This window comes from Pinus tabuliformis, chromosome Q (genome assembly GCF_031772625.1).
Source record: "Pinus tabuliformis cultivar Carrire ecotype Pingquan chromosome Q, CPIR1, whole genome shotgun sequence".
NCBI lineage: Eukaryota > Viridiplantae > Streptophyta > Pinopsida > Pinales > Pinaceae > Pinus > Pinus tabuliformis.
The window spans coordinates 379737990-379760927 of NC_142296.1; the positions used below are offsets into that span (position 1 = coordinate 379737990).

Consider the following 22938-nt stretch of genomic DNA (forward strand, 5'->3'; position numbering starts at 1 on the left):
CATAAAGCCAGCTACACATGCATTTCTGTTGAGGACTTCAGAACTGCTAGAAAAAGAATAACCTTATTAAATATTGGTAACTTGCTGGTTCGAACAGTGGTCTATTCACAGAGAACTCAAGCCGGGGTCGACCATGCACCCATCGAGTTCGGATGCAGGTGCAACCCTTACGGCGTTCCTATTATATGTATATAAACATAGAAAACAAGTAAATGCACAACAGAGGAATCGAACCGAATGGAATATGTACAAGCAGATACATAACAGAGGAACTGAACCGAGTATCATATGTGCAAGTAAAATATCATTATATAGACAAGGAAATCGTGTTTGCTTAAACATGAAATGTATATAAGTTGCTTTTCAAGCACTGTACAAAGAAGGAAACCTTTATCTGGATTATAACCATGGTCGCGTTAATCAAGAACCGCCATCCCATATTGGGTCCAGAACCATTTACACACACAGCAAAAGTATAGAGCCTAGTAGCCTAAGCAAAGACAAATAACATAAATGTAGCTACTTTCAGAACGGTCGAGCGGTCAGCCTCATGAACCAGAGACTGACCCTCCTCTGGCCGCAGTAACTAAACAATGGGATTAACCCAGAAATCAAGAGGTTCTCCGTCATCTGCGCCCAAGAAGAAGATTGGGAGCTCAGAATCGCTCGGAGTTATACACTGACCGAGGACAAATACCGAATGATCAAATACATCGGGGTTAAGAAGAAATCTTGTATGCACCTGTGGAGAACCCGGTCGGTAGCAGATGACAGAGTGTGCCGACCGCCGAGCAGCTCCCAAAACCGCCATCCATAACCTGTAAACAAGGAAGACTAGTAATTGACATTACTTGAAATTTAACACAGAATAACCTTGAAACATTTAACCAATAAAACTCACCGAGCCAATTCGGTAGCTGGTAGCCCTGGAATGGTGGCGCCATGACAGACACCGCAAGCTGGAGGATAAACTGTATCGGAACCAAGGGTTTGATACACAGACGAGACAGAATGGCGCGGAGACGAATGAACGCCGAGTAAAATCAAGGAAATCGCGAGGTATGCGGAGGTCTGCTTTTATAAACACAAAGAGTCCTTTTGAGACGTGGAGCGTCTGCCTCCGTTGATCTCTGCCATCGAATAACCTCCGTTGATCATTGCGGGATTACCAAAGAACCGGGCGGGAAAGTTCCTAACGGGAGCCATCCCCGTTCACGTGAAGAAGTCAGTCAGCCTTAAAGGTAAGTCCAGGTGTCATGAGATGGCCTTGCCAACTCTCACCTCCAGCACGGAAGCCAGTACGTGTAGATACAAGATATTAAAGAACTCACCGCATAGAATCATGTGCAGATATTTCATAATCAGGTTATATGAACTATGTTAACAAAACAACCCTTCGACATATATATGGTAAGATATCACGATAAGATCTTATGCACTGTGCAGTTAAGTTGTATATTCACGGTTAATGATAATAATGCATATAAGTTCCATGTGCATGGTTAGAATTATTATTACCGCAATCAAATTTTTTTTTATGTGCTTAAAGTTAATGAGTAGAGGCGTGACATTGAAGTAAAACCAACCTAAAGAATAATTTCTTACTATCCAAAATATTTAATAAGAAATTGGGAAAAATTTGCGCTCAATTCACGAAAGCACTTGTCAAATTTCAAGTTTTCAAGTATCTTATTATCTTATTACTTATATAACTGTGAGATAAAACTAACCTAGTGAATAATTTCTTGCTACCCTGTCTCATTTGAAGGGGCTTAATAGGATTGAATTGTTCTTGATGCTACTACTAATTGTTACTTCACCATCTATCCGAAATGCGAGAAGAGGTAAAATGAAATTGCATAAAAATGCATTACTACAATAGGGAAAATGAAATTGAGTAAGAATGCATTACTAAATGGTAGCATGAAACATGCATACTTTTTAAGCCAAATTCCATAGTCAAAGGATTTCAAAGTTGTTATTAGATTTGCTAATTTAAATAATAAGGAATTCAAATTAAAATATCATTTTCTTTAGTTATATATTGAGATGTAAATTATGAGACTTAAAATGTTTATTTCATATAATTGTATTTATTAATTAGTGATGTGCTTAATCTTTGGACTTTAAAAGTTATTAGAGTCACTTTATAGATTATAGATTACAATTAGTATTATTTTAATTATATACATATTTTTATTTATTATTTAAATGAAAAAGTTTATATATTTGTGAAAATTGGTTTCAATTCACATAAATATATATATTATTTTTTAATCAAAATTAGGATATTTTATATATTTGTGTTTAATCAATTTTTGTTTAGTTTTAGTTTTTGGGTTAATTAATTCATTTCATTTCATCTTATTCATCTATATTCATAAAAAGAGTTGTTACTTTTTGTTATAGAACTTTCTCTACTATTTATTTGTAATATGATTTGGGCCAAAAGAAAGTAATACTTTTTTCTCTTCAACACAAATGGGTAGTGAATTTTACTGAATCTACGCCTTGTCACATTGAATATATGGGGAATTAAATACATTGTCAGTTTCCTATGAGATCTTCCATTGGGATAATGAATAAATTCCTAGGATATAGATCCCAATATTTTCTGCAGATATTACAATTGAGTCCTACATGTTTACAAGAGCAAATTCTTACATATTGTGAGCATGAGAGAATACAAAAAAATTACATTGAGTTATTTTGGAGGCTTCTCACACAGAGAATCCACTAAAAGTTGGGGTCTTGAAGGCAAGTGAGAATATCTTTCATGCTCTTTCTTTTCTTTATTATATTTCTTGCCTCTTGTGAGAGGTGATTCTGTTGCATTCGAGGAGAAATATTTTCAGCATTGTCTACTATCATGATTTTGCATGAGCTACTCTAATTTCCATAGCTTCTTTGTAAAACTTTGGGGTAGATTGCTTCATCTCCCCAAAAATAGAGGGTGTCAATTCCAGTGCTCATTTTGCAATATGAGACTTTGGACCAGGAATGTCATGCCCCCACGCTATGGTGCCTTATAACCACCGTGGGCGATGTGCGACACTACCCAGATTTTTCTTCAAGTTAAACTACTTTCACCTAGACAATGCCTAAGTCGAGTCTCAGTTAATTGCATGGTAATTTTATGTAAATTTTCATTATTTTTTCAAGTGATTTTAACATGAACTCTGTTGCATTTCTAACACTGATGACTCTTAGGTTACTAGGTTACCCTATAACTTTCTTGTACAAACCTGGTCGTGAATGGGACCTAGGTTATCCGGGACCCATGCACTGCCCTTAAGTTGATATCTAAAGTTTTAATATGGTTTTAGACTACCCCTAGAAAGGCTTGTGCTTGCTACCCTTGAGGCTTAACCAGAATCCCAGGTATAAACTATATAACTCCTTTGGATTATGTTTAAATACCACTAATATCATGCCCAAAATGACATGGAATCGGTACTCACACATATACAACTTTTGTTGCACATATACGCATACGTTCTTTCCTAGCAATATTACAGTCCTAGATACCATTAAATTTAAGGTCTTTCCCCATAAATGCAAAGTAATTTAAAAACAAATGCCCATCATATATTTCTTTGTTAATATTTTCCTTTACAGTTTTATTATTTTATTAACACATGTAACACATGATTTTATTATATTCACAAAAAAAGTAAGAAATCTTGCAGAGATACTTATCTGTTCTCTGACTTTACTATAAAAATTCTGCCAGAAAGATCTCTCTGCATAAAAATGAGATTGAAGCATCGTATGTGTTCTAGCCACAAAATTTTGTGGAGAGACTAGAATGCATGAGATCTCCAAACCCCAAAAAACATTTCTGGAAATTCCACTTGGAGACAACTTAATTAGATTATTAGTCATGTTTTATATACTTCCTAAGTCTAAACTTAGGGAATATGACTAATTAATCATAATTAATTAAGTCATGGTGAGAATGTTCTACAAAAGTACGGATCGATTTCCATTTAGTCCTAGCCATTGATTAATATTTGATCATGCTCATTGAAGTCTCAATGGAGGGTTGTAAGAAAAAAGTCAATGCGGCTTGGAGAAAACACTTGCGGAGTTCGATTTTTCTAAGAAATCAATTTCAAATGTAGCAGTGGTGTGTTTCTGGAGGTGATTCCATGAGGTTGAAGTAGTGAGAGGGGTAGAGATAGTGAGGTTAGAGGAATTTTTTTCTAATTCTGGCGTGTACATTGCAGAGAGGCAATGATTACAATAGAGAGGCAACACAGAGGTAGTGCAGATCCCTCTCATTAGGGCAATTTTGAGGTCTAAAATGGGTCTCCTAAGGAAATTATAAGATAATAGTTGAAATAATAAAATAATATTAGATTACATCATCAAAGTTTAGAGGGAAAAGAGAAAAACTATTTTTTTTTTAACTCGTATTTTCAACTTATCTCCACATGGGTTTATTCAAATTTTGAGTGGTAACATTCATTGGATGCAAAATTTTATTCCTCATCCAACGAACATCCATGTTTCATACTTTCAATGGACCTTACTACACAAAAAATGAGAAATACATAAAAAAAATCTGATTGTAATCACATTTTTTCATGTAGTAGGGTCAAGCAAAAATATGTAACATGGATACTCCTTGGATGAGGAATTAAATGTTGCATTTAACCAGTACTCCTGCTCGATATTTGAGTAAAACCTTAGGGAGATAAGTTGAAAATACGAGTTGAAAAAATAGAGGTATTATTTTATTATTTTTTAACCTTTTTTCTTTTTTACTACGAAAATGGTGAATGATCCCCCATGGTTGTTATCATCATTTCGAATCCTATTGGTTTTTATAAAGTTTATTTTGGTTGTACATTTTTCTTATGAGGCCCATTTTAGGACTCAAAATTCCCCTAATAAGAGGAGATTTATGTTTTGTTAGGGAGAAGTCAAGATTGAGTGTCAGATGTTGGATAGAAGTTCTAGAGGTTAGAAGAATCGGTTTCCCAAACAACAGCTGATGAAATAGTGAGAGGTGATGCAGTTCTGAGCTAGAGGGAAGTAGTGACTGTGTAGGCCGACACAAACACTGTGCATAGGTAGCAAGCAGTGACTTGGTTTCGAGCTAAGGTCAGTCTCGGATTGCCTCTGGGAGAGGAATTTTCCTCTCGTTATTTTTGCCAGTTTTTCTCTGTTTGGATAGCCATTTGGGGCATCCATAGATTGTACTTAGTTTTCACTACTGCATAATATCAAAACCCTTAGTTGTTGCACCAATTTTCCTGAGTTGGGTTTTCTAGGGACTTAGTCCAAAAATAATAGTGTTAGATTTTGTTTGTGCACCTATTTCTTCTAGTGTTTTGTTTTCTTCCATAGTATTTTATTTGTGAAGGCTGCAGTGTATTTAATTCGATATTTTCCATAGAACACAAGAAGTAAATTTTTTAATTGAATCAATAATTAGAAGAATTAACATCAGTTGTTGCAATAGGATTTGGGGGTGGCTAAGTTTTCACATGGTATCAGAGCGCAGATTGCAAGTTGAAGAGCTTAGTGGCAGAAGGGAAGAGGAATTATGTAGCTCTACGTAAGCAGTGGTGCGAAACGCTCGGAGGAAGTGCAATTTATTGGCCAAGAGGGTCAATTTCTTGAGGAAAAATTGATTTCTCTGAGAGAGCGACAAAGAAATCAGATTTATCCAATTCAAGGATTACTAGAGGTGGAGGGAGCTCCAATATTCTCCTTGTAGAAAAGATCTCTATCTAGACACAGTGTTTTGCAGCGGTTTCTAGACCAAAATAGTGTTAGGAGGAATAAAGAGCACACACTGAGGGGAATTTTCATCAGGGGACTTCTAGCTTCAGAAGTTCGATTTTTTCTTACAAATCAGTAGTCGTTGTGAGCATATTTACTCACTCCAGTGGCGAATGCATAGAGTCTAGTAGCAGCTAAGCAGAGGAAAAGAGGAGGATTTCTACTTATTTCGCTGAGGTGGTCACTACTGAACTACAAGATTAGGACAGGTTGGATGGTGCTTCCAACTATGTCATCTAGAAGGTAAGGATGTACTTCCTTCTAGATGAATATGGCTTGAAGCGATTCATAGATGGGGTGGTATCTATCCCCACGAACGTATATCAACTGAAGGAATACCGAAAGGACATGGTGAGGGAAAATAGGTTGATTTTTTACTGTGTTCGAGATCACATTGTATCACACATACCGAGCCAGGGAACGAACAAGGATATGTGGGATACACTTTCCACGCTATACCAAGGAAATTCCGAGTAATGGAAGATGTACTTGGAGGAAAAGCTAAGATGCACCATGGTACAAAAAGGGGAATGCATAGACCCATACCTCACCAGGATTTAGGAGATCCAGGATCATCTGTCAGTTGTTGGAGCAGCACCTCAAGCCACAAAGCTAGTACAATTGACACTCAACAATGTCTCTGAGGAGTGGAAAGTATTCGTCCAAATCATTTTGTGTAGAGAAACATTGCCAAGGTGGGACAGGATGTGAGCCAATTTACAGTAGGAGTAGTTGAGGCGAGACTTAGTGAAAAGCTCCATTAGTGGCAATGGTAATGGGTCGAAGCAGGTAAAGGAGGAGGACAATATGGCCCTTCCATCGAAGGGTACCAGTGAGGGACAAGGGGAGAAGAGGAGAAAGAAGGAGGACATGTTGAAGGTCAAGTTCTTCAGATGTGGTGATTTTGGCCACTGCAAAATTGAGTGTCCTCTCAAAAAGAAGGAAAAGTAGAAGTAGTAAGACCAACAAGCAGCATCAGGAGAGATCGATAGGTTGTCCTCCAGGCTAGAGGAATACTTCGCCATGTTTTTTGATATACCCCGAGTAGTCAATTGGGGTGACTTGGTTTTGTCACCTTAGAGTGCTACAGATTGGCAGGACCCTTGAGGTGGTCCACCTCTTGAATCATAACCTTGCTATGGGAGCCCATAATATTTCAGTAGCAAGATGTATTAGTTGCACTAGATGCAGTCAGATGCTAGAGTGACATATGCAGAGTCTAGTTGCATGTCACATGTTGGGGAGCAGAGTGAAGAGTTGGAAGCAGTGTGGTTGGTACAGTGCAGAGTCAGTAGTAGCGCAAATGCCTCAGTGACAACTCATATACTAGAAGTAGTCAGAGACTCGGGTGAGATATGTATCATACTGATCATAGTTGATTAAGTATTTTGGATGCTTTTCAGTTGCAAATATTGCAGTTGCAACAGCAGTATATGGGGAGATAGTTGTAGTGTAGATGTAGTAGTTAAGTCAACAACAGCGCAAATGCATCACATATAAGAGTTGTGCAGTAGTTGGTGGGTAGCAACATCCATACATTAGTAGCATCACAGGAGATGATGTAGAGACAGGGTTGTGCTACAAGGGGCAACAACATTAGAACACGTTCCTCCCTAAGAGGGAGTGTCATTTTCGTAGAATAGGATGTGTTAAAGCCACGAAATTTTGGGGAGAGGCTAGAATACATGAGATCTTCAAAACCCAGAAATTGTTTATAGAAATTCCACATAGAGACAACTTAATTAGATTATTAGTCATTTTTAAATATTTTCTAAGTCTAAACTTAGGGAATATTGCTAATTAATCAGAATTAATTAAGTCATGGTGCGAATGTTCTAAAAAAGTATATGGATCAATTTCTAGTTAATCCTAACCATCGATTAAGATTTAATTGTGGTTATTGAAGTCTCAACGGAGGGTTATAAGAATAAAGTCGATGGTAATTGGATAATACACTTGTAGAGTTCGATTTTGTTGAGAAATCAATTTTCAGAGTATCAGTTGTGTGTTGCAAGAGGTGATTTAGTGAGGTCGAAGTAGTGAGGGGAAAAGTTAGTGAGGCCAGAGGAAGCTTTTCGAGTTCCGGCAAGTACATTGCATATACATAGCGGAGATCCCTTTAGAGGAGATTTATGTCTGGGGAGAAGTTGATACTTAGTGCTAGAAGCTAGATAGAGGTTCCAAAGGCCGGGAGAATCAATTTCCCAAACAACAGCTAACATGACAATGAGAGGTGGCGTAGTTCTCGGCTAGAGGGATGCAGTGACTGCGTAGGTTGACATAGAGACCGCGCATAGGTAGCAACGAACGACTCAGTTTCGAGCTGTGGTTAGTGTCAGATCCCTTGTGGAAGAGAAATTTTCCTCACTAGTTATTTTTTTCAGTTTTCCTCTATTTGGATACCCAGTTTGGGCATTGATAGATTATACTCAGTTTTCACTGCTGCATAATATCAAAATCCTCAACTGCTGCACTGAATTTCCTGAGTTGGTTTTTTCTAGGGACTTAGTCCAAAAATAACGATTTCATATCGTGGGCGTGCATCTATTTCTTCCAGCGTTTTTATTTCTTCCACAACATTTTATTTGTGAAGGTTGCAGTGTATTTAATTCGATATTCTCCATAACACATAATAAGTAAATTGTTTAACTGAATTAACAATTAGAAGAATTAACATCAGTTACTACAACAGGATTCGAGGGTAGATGAATTTTCACAGCAATGACGTTTAATCTCCCCCTGAGCTTCCTCCTTTCTAGAAAATTTGATAATCCAATATTTGAGGTAGCCTCTTCCTAAACCTCAAGACTACACCAGTCCAGTCCAATGCTCTACCGTAAGTATATGTCCAAGGGTTCGATTAGCTCTAAGTCCAACTCAAGAACAACTCATCCTGACAGCGTCCTGCCACCTTCACAACATCCTATGCAAGGTATTAGTTCCAGTCCTCACTTCTATCTCAATCCTCCATCCTTCACATGCCATCCTTCGGTCTTGTTCCACTAAGATGGGGTATTTTTCCATCTCTAGTAAGAGAGACACTCATAATTGTCTCTAACTTTATGGAAGATTACAAATTCATTTTAATTTTCTTTTTATTTTATTTTTGGTCCACAACAGGGACCTTCCAAGTCATATCATCATTCCTTATTCAAAGTTTTCTACCAAGGTCATAAGTTATTGAGTCATGTAAAGTAAAAAGTGATTAATCAATAAACAAATATTCACATCACTGGGTGTTAGAAAAATTCATGGTGATTTAACCACAATAATGCCAATTTGAACGTTAATTAACAATGTTTTTATAGATTTCAAAATATTGTAATAAAATTGTTGATAGCATGTCATGTTAAATGTCGAAAGTTGATACTTTGGTGTCAATAAATTTTTAAGAAATTTTAGATATAGATCCCACAAAACTAAACCTTACCACCAAGGTGAAATAAATCAATTGATAGACACTCTTGATGGACATTTAAATGTCCTCCATATAGTTGTTAACACTTAGCGTTGTTGCACACCACATATTAGGTTTTATGGACAAAAAAGTAAAACAATAAGATTGAACCAATTTTTTTAATTTAAATACAAAATTTTGTATTAATAATATAATATTTAATTTGTAAATTAAATTACCTTAATATTAATATAATAATATCTCATCCATAATTACTTATATAGTATTTTAAATTATTTTATTACATGTTAATTAAATTTACTTGTAATACTAAGAGATAATTAAATTTATTTTAAATACACAGAAAAAATATTATTATTATTTTTTTACTGATTTTTATTTTTTATCAATAATATTATTAAATTTATTTAAAATATATTATTATAATTATTCATTTTTCATTAATAATTAAATATTTACTAGAAATAAATTCAATTAATACAAGAGTGAACCAATTTTTAAATATTAGGCTTTATGGACAAAAAAGTAAAACAATAAGATTGAACCATATTTTTTTTAATTTAAATACAAAATTTTGTATTAATAAAATAATATTTAATTTGTAAATTAAATTACCTTAATATTAATATAATAATATCTCATCCATAATTACTTATATAATATTTTAAATTATTTTATTACAGGTTAATTAAATTTACTTTAATACTAAGAGAGAGTTAAATTTATTTTGAATACACATAAAAAATATTACTGTTATTATTTATTTTAATTTTTTATCAATAATATTATTAAATTTATTTAAAATATATTATTATAATTATTCATTTTTCATTAATAATTCAATATTTATAATTAAATATTTACTAGAAATAAATCCAATTAATATAAGAGTAATTTTACTTTTATCTAAAGCATATCTCTCTACTTAAATTATTTAGATTAAAAAAATCTCATTTCTTAATTAAAAAATATAATAATATTATAAATTATAAATACATTAATATGAGAGTAATTTTACTTTTACCTAAAATAATATCTCTCTACTTAAATTATTTAAATTAAAAAATATCAGTTCTTTATTAAGGAAAAAATTACAATAATATCATAAATTCATTGTAAATACGGTAATACCATAAATTATATACTTATTGGTTTAATCACATCTTCTTACCTAAGACAACCTTCCATAACTTACCTTCATATCAATATTTTTTCTTATTAATCTTCCCTAAAATATGGTAAGTTGAAAAAAATTAATATAATATAGTAAGTTTAAGATAATTAATATAATATATATTTTCATTGAAAATATCATTTTAATTTTACATTATAATCTAAATTAATTAACAAAAATGTGTTTATTATTTTAAAATTAAAAATTCTAATATCTAATTTTCATTTAAAAAACGGTTAAATGAAAACGTCCACCTTCCCTTTCGGCACATCACTTATGCGGCAAGAAAACGGGAAAGCCTCCATTGCCTTTGACACAGTTAATCACTATTACTCTGTATTTGAATATGTTTGAGTTTAGTCATATTTATTTACTTTATCATTTAATATTAAATGTTGTTAACCTATTAAATTTAAATACAACAATGTATATATTCACCATCTAAGTGATTTTGTAAATTTGTAAACCAACGCAATCATTGCATCAAAATTTATAACTGTTATGATGGTATCAAACGGCTTTAAACCACTTTTGAGCTGAGCCGAGAACCTGAGTTATCGCAAATGAGATCAGCGCTGAGCCTGGAGGATCATTGAATGCGATAGCTGGGTTTCTTCCACTAGGGACCAGGCGGGAATAGTAAATTTCGAACACGTAACTACTATTTCGGGGAGGTTACACCTGGTCCTTTCATGCAATTGCCTGAGTCCTTTGTATGAAACGTGTCGATTTTCAAAAGACTACACCTATCTCCCCTTCGGCCCTGAACGTATATAGCGGTATTTTCTCTTCGAACAGTTCTTTTCGCCTTAGTTTTAATTTTTATGATCTTTTTCCCGGAAGACCCCAGAGCATCTGGGCTTTTGCTTTTGGGTCCGTCTTAGGTCTTTTGAACCAGCGGTTGATTTTACCTGCCGAGACCTTTCGTTTTTCATTCATGTCTCCACATATTCTATTCTCAGCGTGGGGTTCTTAAAGCCTATTACGATTGATTCTCATCCTGGTTGGTTTGCATAAAGGATATGCATTCTGGTTCTTTAGAGGAAGGTCGTGTCTGATTGAAAGGAGTCGTGGGTTCTTGGGGAGGCTCGGCTGCGGCGTCTTCCTCGTAAAGAGGTAAGCTGTTTTACAGTCATATCTTTACAGTAAAATCTTGCGAAAGTCCAGAAAGCATAGTATATGTTGGAATAATCTGTCATGGATCCTACTTGGAATGTTTCACCTTTTCCTATCTGAGATGAGGTTTTAGAGATCAGTATATGTCACTAGTTTGTTTTAAACAATATCTTTGTCAAGAAGAAAGAAGCCCTGTTTCTACTTGTTTATATCTTGTCTTTAATTTTCGTATTTGAGGGGAAGCAAAGGGCTTTGTAGATGTCTCTGATATGTTTTTATAGTTCCTTGGAGGATATAAAAGCTATACTTGTCAAGCAAGCATCGTTTTTGAATTTTTTCTGTAATTTTCCCTTCAAAATATCAAAAATCTATGTAATATCTAGACCATGTGTTGATTTCAGTTTTAGATTTGTTACTGTTGCTGCATAAGTTTACCAAGCTTTTCCTGATATCTCTAGGGAGCCTTAGATCATCAGGCATGTTTCATTATCTTTAGAATTTTAGTTTATGAGGGTTGACATTCTGTTTTCTTTGATATCTGGTTTTTCCGGGATCGGAAAATTCAAATCTCTTTCTCTCTAGTACCGGCGCAAACTTGTGACGTTGACAGTGGAAGGATTGTCAAGGTTATGTCAAAAAGTTGCCGTCATTTTTAACATTCTAGTCTGCATTGCATTCTTTCCTGATGCTTCATCATATTGTTCATCAATTTTCTCTCAGTCATAGTCCACTTTTAGTCTAGATTTTTCTGGAAAGGTGTGTATTTAATTCTTCGATGCTAGATTTGTCAGTCCTCATGTCATGGGAATTTTCTTGCATTACTTGGCCAAATCATCCCTTATCTGAATGTACATAGATATGTCAGTTTCCATTTAAAGTTGTTGCCTTGGTAATCAGCACCTGGATATTGCTCTCATCACAGTTCAGCATGGCTGACGTCGTTATCTTTGTCCTTTCTAGTTTTATGGAAATTTTCTTGGACGTGTTTGCCTCGTCCGCCATGGTGCGGGCCACCATCCAAGCGGAAGCGATCCACGGTAGATCCATTCCCCCAAGTGACTGGCAATCCTCGCTGGCGGAGTTATTAATCCCTCCTACTCTGTCGGCACATGAGGGGGAAGGTGGTAGCCAGGATTTTGCGCGACGTGTGCGGAAAGGTGGTAGCCAGGATTTCCCTCGACGTGAGTTAAAAGGTGGGGAACATGAGCTCATGAGACGTAAACATATCCATCGACCCATAAAAACTATCCCGCCACCCTCTGCTATTAACTTGGACAACGTTTTTCTCTCCGACCGCATAGCCAATTTACAAAATCGAGTGCTTGTTGGTCATTGGTTTTTTCCAGAAATGGATGAGGATCAGATGAGAAAGTGGCTTGGTACTAAGTGGAACTCTTTACTGGGATATATTCCAACGATTGTCAAACTAATGAAGGATTGGTATAGTTTTCATTTCATAAGTGTTGAAGACCTGGAAATTATTTGGACTCTTCCATGGGTTCACGGAAAAAGTTTTCTTGCTCTTCATAAATGGTATATAGGATATAACCCCCTGAAAAATACTCCATCAAACAATCTAATTTGGGTGAAGTTGCTTAGACTTCCCATTGAATTATGGACAAAGGAAACGTTGTCTGACATAGGTAATGCTATAGGAAAATTTGTTTATGTGGACCCGAAGTGTCTCAGGGCAAAGGACAAAAGAGTAGCATGGATTTTAATTGAAAAAGTATATAGAGGAGGATTTCCTGATCATATAGAACTATTCTAGGGATATTTAAATATTAAACAGAGACTTGATTTCTAGGGGGTCCCTTTTAGATGCTCGGCTTGCCACAGAACATGACACTTAAAAAAAAATTGTCCTCGTCGTCCTAGTTATAAATCATATGGGAGAAAGTTTTAGGAGAAATTCCCTACTAAATCCTCGACAAAAGAGCAGCATAGGTCTTCACCTGCAGGTATGTCTATGTTATCTACTCCTCTCAGTTCATCTCCCATTTTGTCTAGAAGCCTATCTATGAAGACTGGTTCATATGATCATTTGCCTCGAAAATCTATATCTCCTCTTGAGAATTGTGTAGGGAATCATATCTCTCCTAGGAATCAATCTTTGAAGAATGATTTCTTATTTGAAAAGTCCTGAAGGTCGGTCACTCCATCTGGGAGGGTGGATCATAATCTCATTAACCAATATCCCCTGGAGCCTCCTGTTCATATAGAAATCCATTTCCATGTTCCTATTCCTCCTCCCTATTATGATATACCATCTACTTCTCACATCACCTACATCCCATCATCTTCACCATCTCCCATAAAATTTTTACCTTCAGCTAAAGGAAAAGAACCTTGCACAACTGTCACTCCCCAAAATTTGCCTGTCTCATCTCCCATAAACTCTGTGGGAAGTGACCTTGATTTTTTTTTGAGGAAAAAATCACTTGAATTACATCCACTCACAATCCACAAACCTGATACGCCATCTTCTCTGTATATTAGTCCTAATTCGGCAAAGAACATTACTGTTAGGAGAAAGCAAAACAGAGGCAGTAGGCATTTCAGGGGCAGGAAGGAAATGTCTGGCATTGAGATCCGAGACCTCTCTCTCATTGATATCCCTATTATTGATCTGTTTGTAAATGGACCTCTTAGAGCAAATCAACCCAAGAATAGACCATCATGACTCACATCCTCTCTATGAACATAAGAGGTCTAGGGGAGACCAAAAATACTTGGCCCTAAAGGATCTGTTTTATTCAGTGCAGTCCAAAATTATCCTCATTCAGGAGACTATGCATGGTGTTCCTGAATCCATAATCTACTTTAGATGGATGTTTCCTTTTTGGCACATTGTGGCTACAGAGGAAAATGGTCAATCGGGGGTTTGGTAGTTCTATGGGATCCTGGCTGGATTAGGGCTAGGGCTTTCAGATGTTTTGTTGGCATCCTACTCCTTGCAAACTTTCGGGGGTATGTTGGTTCTTTTCATATTTTGAATATTTATGCCCCTTACAAGGATCGGTTCACTTTCTGGAACAGACTCTTGGCATCAGAGTTATTGGATATTGAATCCTTGATGATTGTTGGTGATCTGAATTGCACTTTGAATTCAGACGAAGTTTGGGGCAGAGGTAGGAAAAATGATCCTTTGGCAGGCCCCATAAAAGATGCGATGCTTCATCACAATTTTGTTGATATTTGTCCCTCCTAGATGGGACCAACTTGGGACAACGGTAGAATTGAAGCTGCATATATTGCAAAAAGGTTAGATCGATTTATTATCCATGACAGTATATTAGATAGACTAGGCTTACCAGTATCAAACATTGAAAAATGTTTCATCTCAGATCACAGACCAATCTCTCTTCAATGGAGGAATCAAGGTTTCAGGAAAGGTTATCCTTTTAAATTTAACAGAATTTGGCTGGAGGATTCTGAATTTAATGATCTTATTCAAAAATCCTGGATTAATTTCCCTTCACAGGACCAAACTTCTCACTCTATGTCCTTCATAGGTAAGCTTACATCTCTCAAGAAGAGTGTAAAAGATTGGCAATACAGGAAAAGACTCTCGAATAGGAAGGCTCTACACGAAATTCAAAAGGAGTTGGATAGAACAGCCGTTGTTTTGTCAGAAAATTCCATTTATTTAGAATTGCGCTATCGTATAAAGGAGCTAGAAAAGAAAAAACAGAATCTTCTGGACATTGAAGAAGCTTCCTGGAGCCTGAAAAGTCATGCAATTTGGTTGAAAGAGGGTGATAGAAACACCAAATTTTTTCATAGATTTGCAAACACTAGGCAAGAAAGAAATACTATTTGGGGGATAAATGATGAGGAGGGTAATTATCTTCATTCACAGGAAGACATCACAAAAGAGGCAGCTAAATATTTTGAAAAACAATACAAAAGATCTGGGGATTGTGGAATTGAGGATATTCTTTGGGGAATTGATTTATACCCACAAATGTTTGATGAAGAACAAAATGATTGCTTCTTCAAACCTGTCTCTGAAGAGGAAATCTTGATGATAATGAAGTCCTTTGAAAAAAGACAGGAGTCCGGGCCTAGATGGATGGACGATTGAGTTTTTCATTCATTTTTTTGACCTGATAAAGAATGAATTATTAGGGATGGTAGAGAAATCAAGAATTTCAGGAAAAATTCATCAGCACATTTCATCTACTTACATAGCTCTCATTCCGAAAAAATCGGAAGCATCTTTTACCTGGATTTTAGATCTATTTCCCTCTATAACATCTCTTATAAAATTATATAAAAAATTATAGCGGGTAGAATTCAGAGTACTTTATCTAGATTCTTGACTCAGGATCAACATGGGTTTCTTCAGGGAAGGAATATTCTGGACGCAGTAGAAAACACTCAGGAAAGCCTATTCTCTATGCATACAAAAAAAAGTGAAGTGGCCATACTGAAGATTGATCTTAAGAAGGCTTATGACTGCCTTGACTGGGGATTTATAAGATGTCTTCTTGTAAAAATTGGCTTAAATTCTCAGTCTGTAAATTGGATTATGGCCCACGTTGAAAAAATAAATTATGCAATCATCATAAATGGTATGCCTTCCACCTTTTTCTCGGCTGCTAGAGGTTTGAGACAGGGGTGTTCACTATCCCCTCTCTTGTTTATTTTAGCTATGGACTCCTTAAGCCTTCATATCAATAGGGCGGTCATGGAAAAAAGATGTCAGTCTTTGAAGATCAGCAAGGGTAATTTCATCTCTCACAACTTACTTTTGGATGATATCTTGATCTTTGGAATGCTCTGTCGACTTACTTGGAAATGTTTACATGATATTTTGGATAAGTTCCAAAAAGGCTACAGGTCTTCTTATAAATGATTCAAAATCCTCCTTTTATCATGGGGAAGTTAATATGGAATTTATAGAGCATCTGATTCAACTATTTGGGATTGAAGCGAGGTCCATAAAGGATGGTATGAAATACCTGGGGTTTCATTTAAAATCAAAGGGTTATATTAAATCTGATTGACTATGGATTTCGGATCGATATTTCAAAAGGATATCTGGATGGGAATATAAGTGTCTCTCAATGGCAGGTAGAGCGGTTCTAACTCAATCAGTTCTGGCTCAATTAGCAATGTATTGGGCTCATCTTTACTATATTCCAGCATCATTCATCTGTTGAATATAATGTCTGCAAATTTTATTTAGGGAGGTAATAAGGAGAAAAGAAAATATCATCTGTCAAAATTATCTCACCTCACCCTCCCAAAGAAGCAAGGCGGATGGGGAATATTGGACCTCCGGACTTTTGGAAAGGCCTTACTATGTAAGTCTCTATGGAGGGGAGTTTTTGGGGATAGCTCATGGAGCAAAACTATCAAGAAGAAATATATGGCTAGCAGAGATATCTCATATTGGTACAGGAAGGGGAAGATAGGGTCTTATCTGGGCTCAGCCATATGGATGAGCTTCTGTAAAATCGAACCTATCTTCCTTAAAAATATGGTCTGGAGTCTACAAACAGGAAAAAATATTTTTAATGGTCTTGATCCTTTTATGGGTGGGGGGACGACATTAATATATCTCATCAACTTATGGAGTTCTTTCATAGAAAAGGGTATTTTACCTAGAATCAGGTCATTGCTGACTGGCAGGGCCCTTTCCCCATCTGGAAAAATGCTTCGTCTATGGGTCTTATAGGATCATTAGCACAATAGCGGACTCAGATTCAGTGGTGTTTAAGAACAGAGGCTTTTGTCGCACCAAGGACGATAATGTCCTTATCTGGAAGGGGTCCAGTGGATTGGACACTGTTTGTGTTAAAGATATATACTCAAATCTTATTAGTATGAACATTTCTCATCCTCTTAACATCTTTCCTTTGTCATTATGGAAAACTGGATGTCCTCATAAAATCATTATATTTTCATGGTTGGTTTTTCATAACAAAAATCTGACGTGGGAAAACTTGCAGAAGAGGAATTGGTCAAAACCTAGAATATGTTTAATTTGCAAAACAACAGAATAAAATAACTACCATATGTTTCTTCAATGTTCTATTTCCCAACAGCTTTGGAGAAACCTTGCTTCTTATTTTGGTTTTAATTTTTTTTTACATCCTTCATTAAAAGAAGCACTTGATTGGTGGTGTAGCCAAAAAGAATCCTGGAGACCAATTTCTCTACTAGTTTTGTGGTTTATATGAAAATGGAGGAGTAATATTTTGTTTTAAAATAGAAAGGAAGGTTTTGGTGTAGTTTTTTAGAACATTATCTCTCTTTATAACTCTATTCCTGATAAGCTTTCTTGGAACAACAAGGAAAAATCAAAAGAGCAATTGACAGATCACATGGTTTTCCCAAGAGCTTATTTGATGGGGCGTCACAAAATGGCATATGTGGATGTGGGGTCCTTATTGTCATTGATGATGATCAATAGTTTGAAATCTACTGGAATGGGGGAAAAGGAACTAATAACAAAGCAGAGGCAATGGCGTTAACATGACTTCTTAATTTCAACATATTCCTAAATATTCAGTTCGTATAGATCTTCGGTGATTCCAAAATAATAATAAATCATGTCATAGGAAAGAATCATATTAAAAAACATCATCTATCTGGTTGGATGAACAGAATTGATATACTCTGGGGGAGGAGGAATGATTATTCTATTCAGCATGTCAACAGAGTACAAAATACCTAAGCTGATGTCTTATCAAAGAGAGGACTCCTTTCACAAATGGGCAAATGGAATATGGATATTAAAATAGAAGTTGAAACTTTTTTGATTCAGGAATTTTCTCTTCCCGGCTCATAAATCTAACATCTTTCATCTCAAAATTTCCAGGTATGTTTCCAAGACACTGTTTATCTTGCACTTTTTTGCATATTTTGTATATCCTCTCTCAGCTGGTTGAAGATGCCCCTTCGCGTTATGATTCATCTAGAACTATCTATCTGTTTCAACCATAGTCTTCCCTTCTGGTTGATAGTTTGTTGGAAGCACATATACTTCTTCTTCACTAGTTATGGTGGAATATTGGCTATCAAACATATCAACATCACTTTTGTTTCATCTTCAGTTTTGTAGAGGTTGGGGATATCTCTCATATCAGACTATATTAGATGTATTTGGACTTTATATGATTATCTAGCATAATACAATCAAGCTTTTTTCGTACTGAAAAAAAAAAAAAAAAAAAAAAAAAAAAAAAAAAAAAAAAAAAAAAAACTCGACATATTTTTTAATGGTCTCCCACTCAGTTTAACTTTTAACATTGTTTGTGTTTGGAGCTATAAAATCTTTGAGCTTTCGTTTGTCAAGGTTTGTTTTCTGACAAAATTCTAATGAGATTTAGAAACATATTATTTTATTCCTATTTTGTGTGGAGACATGAGAATATATATAGTTTGCACTTCGTAGATTTTCACATTTTTATGGTGAAAGTAAGTCATGAATTATGATCTAGATCAGTGTTCAACTATCAAAATTAACTAATATCTTTTACTTCTCTGATATTAGCAGAATTGCATGTGAAAGAGTATGAAAAATAACATGTGCATACTTTAAAGAAGAGGAAACATAAAGGAAACCATCAAATTAAATAACACATGTAACTTGATAAAGGAGTTCACCCAGTGTGGGCTATGTCTACGGACCCGATGTCAAGGGTGGGAAGGCCGCTTCATTAAATGTTGCAAGATGATGAGTACATGATGTATTTTTTGTTAATACAACGAAGAACTCCCTTAACTAGAGTGGCATGTCTTTCCACGAAGTGTTCTCCTATAAGAACTCTCACTCATATAATCTCTCCTTCAACATGACAAAATATCAAACTCTCACATGAAATGGTATACAAGGATCATCCAACAAAATGGAAAACAAGGATATCAACATCAAATCATCAACTCAGCAAAAAAAACAAAAAAAGACATGGCAACAATGCATCTTATACCTCCACTTCCGGGGTCAGCCTCAAAATGCATAATTCTTCTAAAGAAACATATTGCACAATTGAATTCGAGATAAAAAACTGTGAAAACTGACTATAAACTAGACCCCCTTCTGACTCGGTCAAATCTGGGCTCCCCGAGAATCTCAAAGATTCTCTTCTATGGGCTAATAGAAATTTGGCTACTCAGATGAAGACACTGGTGACACCATCACGTCCCTTGTGAAAAACTGAGAAAAATGAGTATAAAATTGGTCTGTTTATGAAACTGTCATTTTCGAGCCTCCAAAGAATCTTTCAGATTTCATGCAGATTCTCGTGTCATAGTTCCACCTTCATGGTTCCACTATTCAATGTATGTCAGATCAGAAAACCATCTACACCATCAGACTCTTGGCAAAATTATGAGTAATTTGAGTATAAATTTGGCATATTTCTGACACTATCAAAATTTGGCCTTTCATTGATTCTACATGAGAATATTTTTCTGAAATATTATCCTCGACTTTTTTGTCTCGAAAATTGTGTCGAGCATGGGAGTTGTTCTTCCTTGGCTCCAGGGTCCGCACACGCTCCTCCACCTCCATTCTTCGTTTTGATTCCACTGTGGGTCGAATGGTAGAACTAGATTTTATAGCCCTGCGTGAGTAGAGTTTGCAATGTATAGCCTCATGCGTTGTTGGCAAGTTGTTCCGATTATTTCGGGGTCCGCCTAGGGTCAAACCCTGTGGCCCCCATTTGTTTGTTTCTGTTTCAATTTCAAAATCGGCATGGGTGGTTGATGTTTTAGTCGGTGTTGTTAATTGTGGTGTGTTGTATCATCTGAGGCCACCGCATCGGGCGGGTCGGCGACACGACCGACACGTGTTCGATCCCCACCAACTCCCACATTGTTTTGTTTGGAAACAGATTATATATATATCTATATATATATATATATATATATATATATATATATATATATATATATATATATATGGGTGGATGGGGTGGTGGTTTCGTTGGTGTAGTGCCCTGCCACCCATATATATATATATATATATATATATATATAACAAGTAGGTAAAAAACTGTCAACCATTTTTTCAGGGTCACCAGAAATTTTAAGTAGGTGACAATGTGAATTTTTCGCCTTGTAAGTAGCTGCCAAATTTAGTGGCTTTGCTAGATTTAGTTGTCTTCTAAATTTAGTTGGTGCTATGCCAAATTTCGCTAGTGGGCTTAGTTGACCAAAATTTTGATTGGCCATAACGTTTGCGTACGAACTTAGAATGAGATGATGTTTTCTCCATTTGAAAACTTGTGAGAAACTCTTCGATATGGTTCTAATTCCATGGAAATCCAAAAGATTTTATTTTTGAGCATTTCCCAAGCCCTTTTTGACTTCTGAGCATTTTTAGAGCCACCTGGATCATTTCCTCCCCATTGAGGAGATTTTGGTCCTCCGAATGCATGAACACAATCTGCAATTTATTATACTTCCTCGGCTGCACAACAGGTTCCCTAACAAGCCACACTTCCTTCTCCTTCACCTATGTTCTTTGGATCCATAGGTGATGGATCGACATTTGTGTCCTCTGCAAAGCTACATTACATTTTTGCAAAATACATGTTCCTTTACAAAACCAAACATGACCAAAGAAAATCCATACTTGCCAAAAGTTTGTAACACACTCTTTGGTCAAGTTTACGTCAAAATCATAATAGAAATCAATACCCTAGCTATCAACAAAAAGGGCCAAAAATATCGCCATGCTTCTTTCACAAGTGATGGAAAACACTATCACTTTTAAAATCATTTCACAACATGTGATTTACAAAATTTGGCCATGTTTAACTACTAAAAAATGTTACCCATCTCTTACCCAACCAGGTTGATGGGCTCTCTTCTTGTAGCTAGCTTTCTCATTGATTGACTTCATTGATAGGTTCCTTTTTAGGTTCTTTTTGGTCCTTTGGCCATTGCTATGGATGGAGCTCCCAAAATGTAGCTCTCTGATGTCCATGATTGTTACAATATCTGCAAAAATTATTTTTCCTCCAGACTTTTCTGACCTTCTTTCTACCTTGATGTGGAGAAGGTTCCACATGTCTTATTATTCTCCTTGATACCATTCTCTTCTAGCACTCAACAACCACATGGTTATACAAGCCACAAAAACTACATGGTTTTCTATGCCAAAAGTTCTGCTCACCATTAATCTTATTCTAATCAAAAGGAACATTAGAATATCGAGACCTTTTATACCTTTCTTGGTTGTCTCTCGTGCGATTCAGGTGAGAAGATATTTTTGTAGTTCTTCCTCTGCAATTCTCACAGTCACGAGAAGATTGTGATGTTCTTACAACATCCTCTTTCCTTGATGGTTTCAGTAATGTCTTGGATGCTTCTGCTGCCTTTGAGCACTCTCCTTCAATGTACCCCAATCCTGCAAATTGAGGCCTTTATACAACCTCCAATGATTGATTCATTCCTTGGCCATTAACACCAAGTCCTCCTCCTTTACACCCCATTTTGGTAAGGAGTATAATGTCGGTTCCTGAAATGGGTACCTCAATTCTTTCAACAGAAATAACATCATGTGAAAATGAAACTGAGGAACTACCAACATTGTTTAGCTTAGATGTTGACTCTGAAGCAGGTGATGATTGCTTCGCTAAACTTTTGTTGTGCTTCATATTTTCCCGGGCCTCTTCCGTGGCTCGTAAATCAAGTTGCAATCTTTGCTTCTCTTCTTCCACTTCATGTCGAAGTCACCTAAATTCACCATTCTTTGTTTGAAGGCTTTCACTGATCTCTTCATTTGAATGATGAGAAGAAGAAGAAGAAGAAGAAGAAGAAGAATATTCACTCGAATATGGAGATGGATCATTATACACTTCTCTCTCTTTCTCCTATTCCTTTTTTTCCATTTTCTCCTCATAATCTGCATAAATTATATTTACCATAAGTGTCATCCCGAGGAGGTCCTCCTAGAGATCTTTGTGATCCTCCATTTTCCTTCTTGTTTCACATTCAATTTTTGGTTATCATTCACACTCGTGATTCACATCAGTGAGAAGACCACTCTGATACCAAACTTGATTCAAACCCTCTCAACTACTAGAATTAACCAAGATATTTTACTTTTGTGATGTTAGCGTAATTGCATGTGAAATATTATGAAAAACAATATGTGCATACTTCAAAGAAGAGAGGGCAACCATCAAATCACAGAACACACACAACTTGATAACAAAGTTCACTTACTGTGGGCTACATCTCCGGGCCCGATGTCAAGAGTGGGGAGGTCACTTCATTAAATTTTTCAAGATGATGATGAGTATATGATGTATTCTTTGTCAATACAAGGAAGAACTCCCTTAATTAGGGTGACATGTCTCTCCATGAGATTTTCTCCAATAAGAACTCTCACTCATATAATCCCTCCTTCAACATGAAAAAATATTGAACTCTCACATGAAGTGGCATACATGGATCCCCCAATAAAATGACA

The 22938-nt window shown here is 35.9% G+C and overlaps 1 protein-coding gene across 1 annotated transcript in view; it reads right to left on the reverse strand.

The window, feature by feature from the left end:
* Positions 1-415: 415 nt before the first annotated feature.
* Positions 416-22938, reverse strand: part of LOC149219766 (uncharacterized) — a 28290-nt gene continuing 5767 nt past the window's right edge. Inside the window, exons 2-4 of the mRNA XM_089386912.1 lie at positions 902-1071; positions 743-818; positions 416-630 (exon numbers count right to left, since the gene is read on the reverse strand). Of these exons, the coding sequence (XP_089243038.1) occupies positions 526-630; positions 743-818; positions 902-1071 (351 nt within the window). The 3' untranslated portion in view covers positions 416-525. The remainder of the gene's footprint in view (positions 631-742; positions 819-901; positions 1072-22938) is intronic.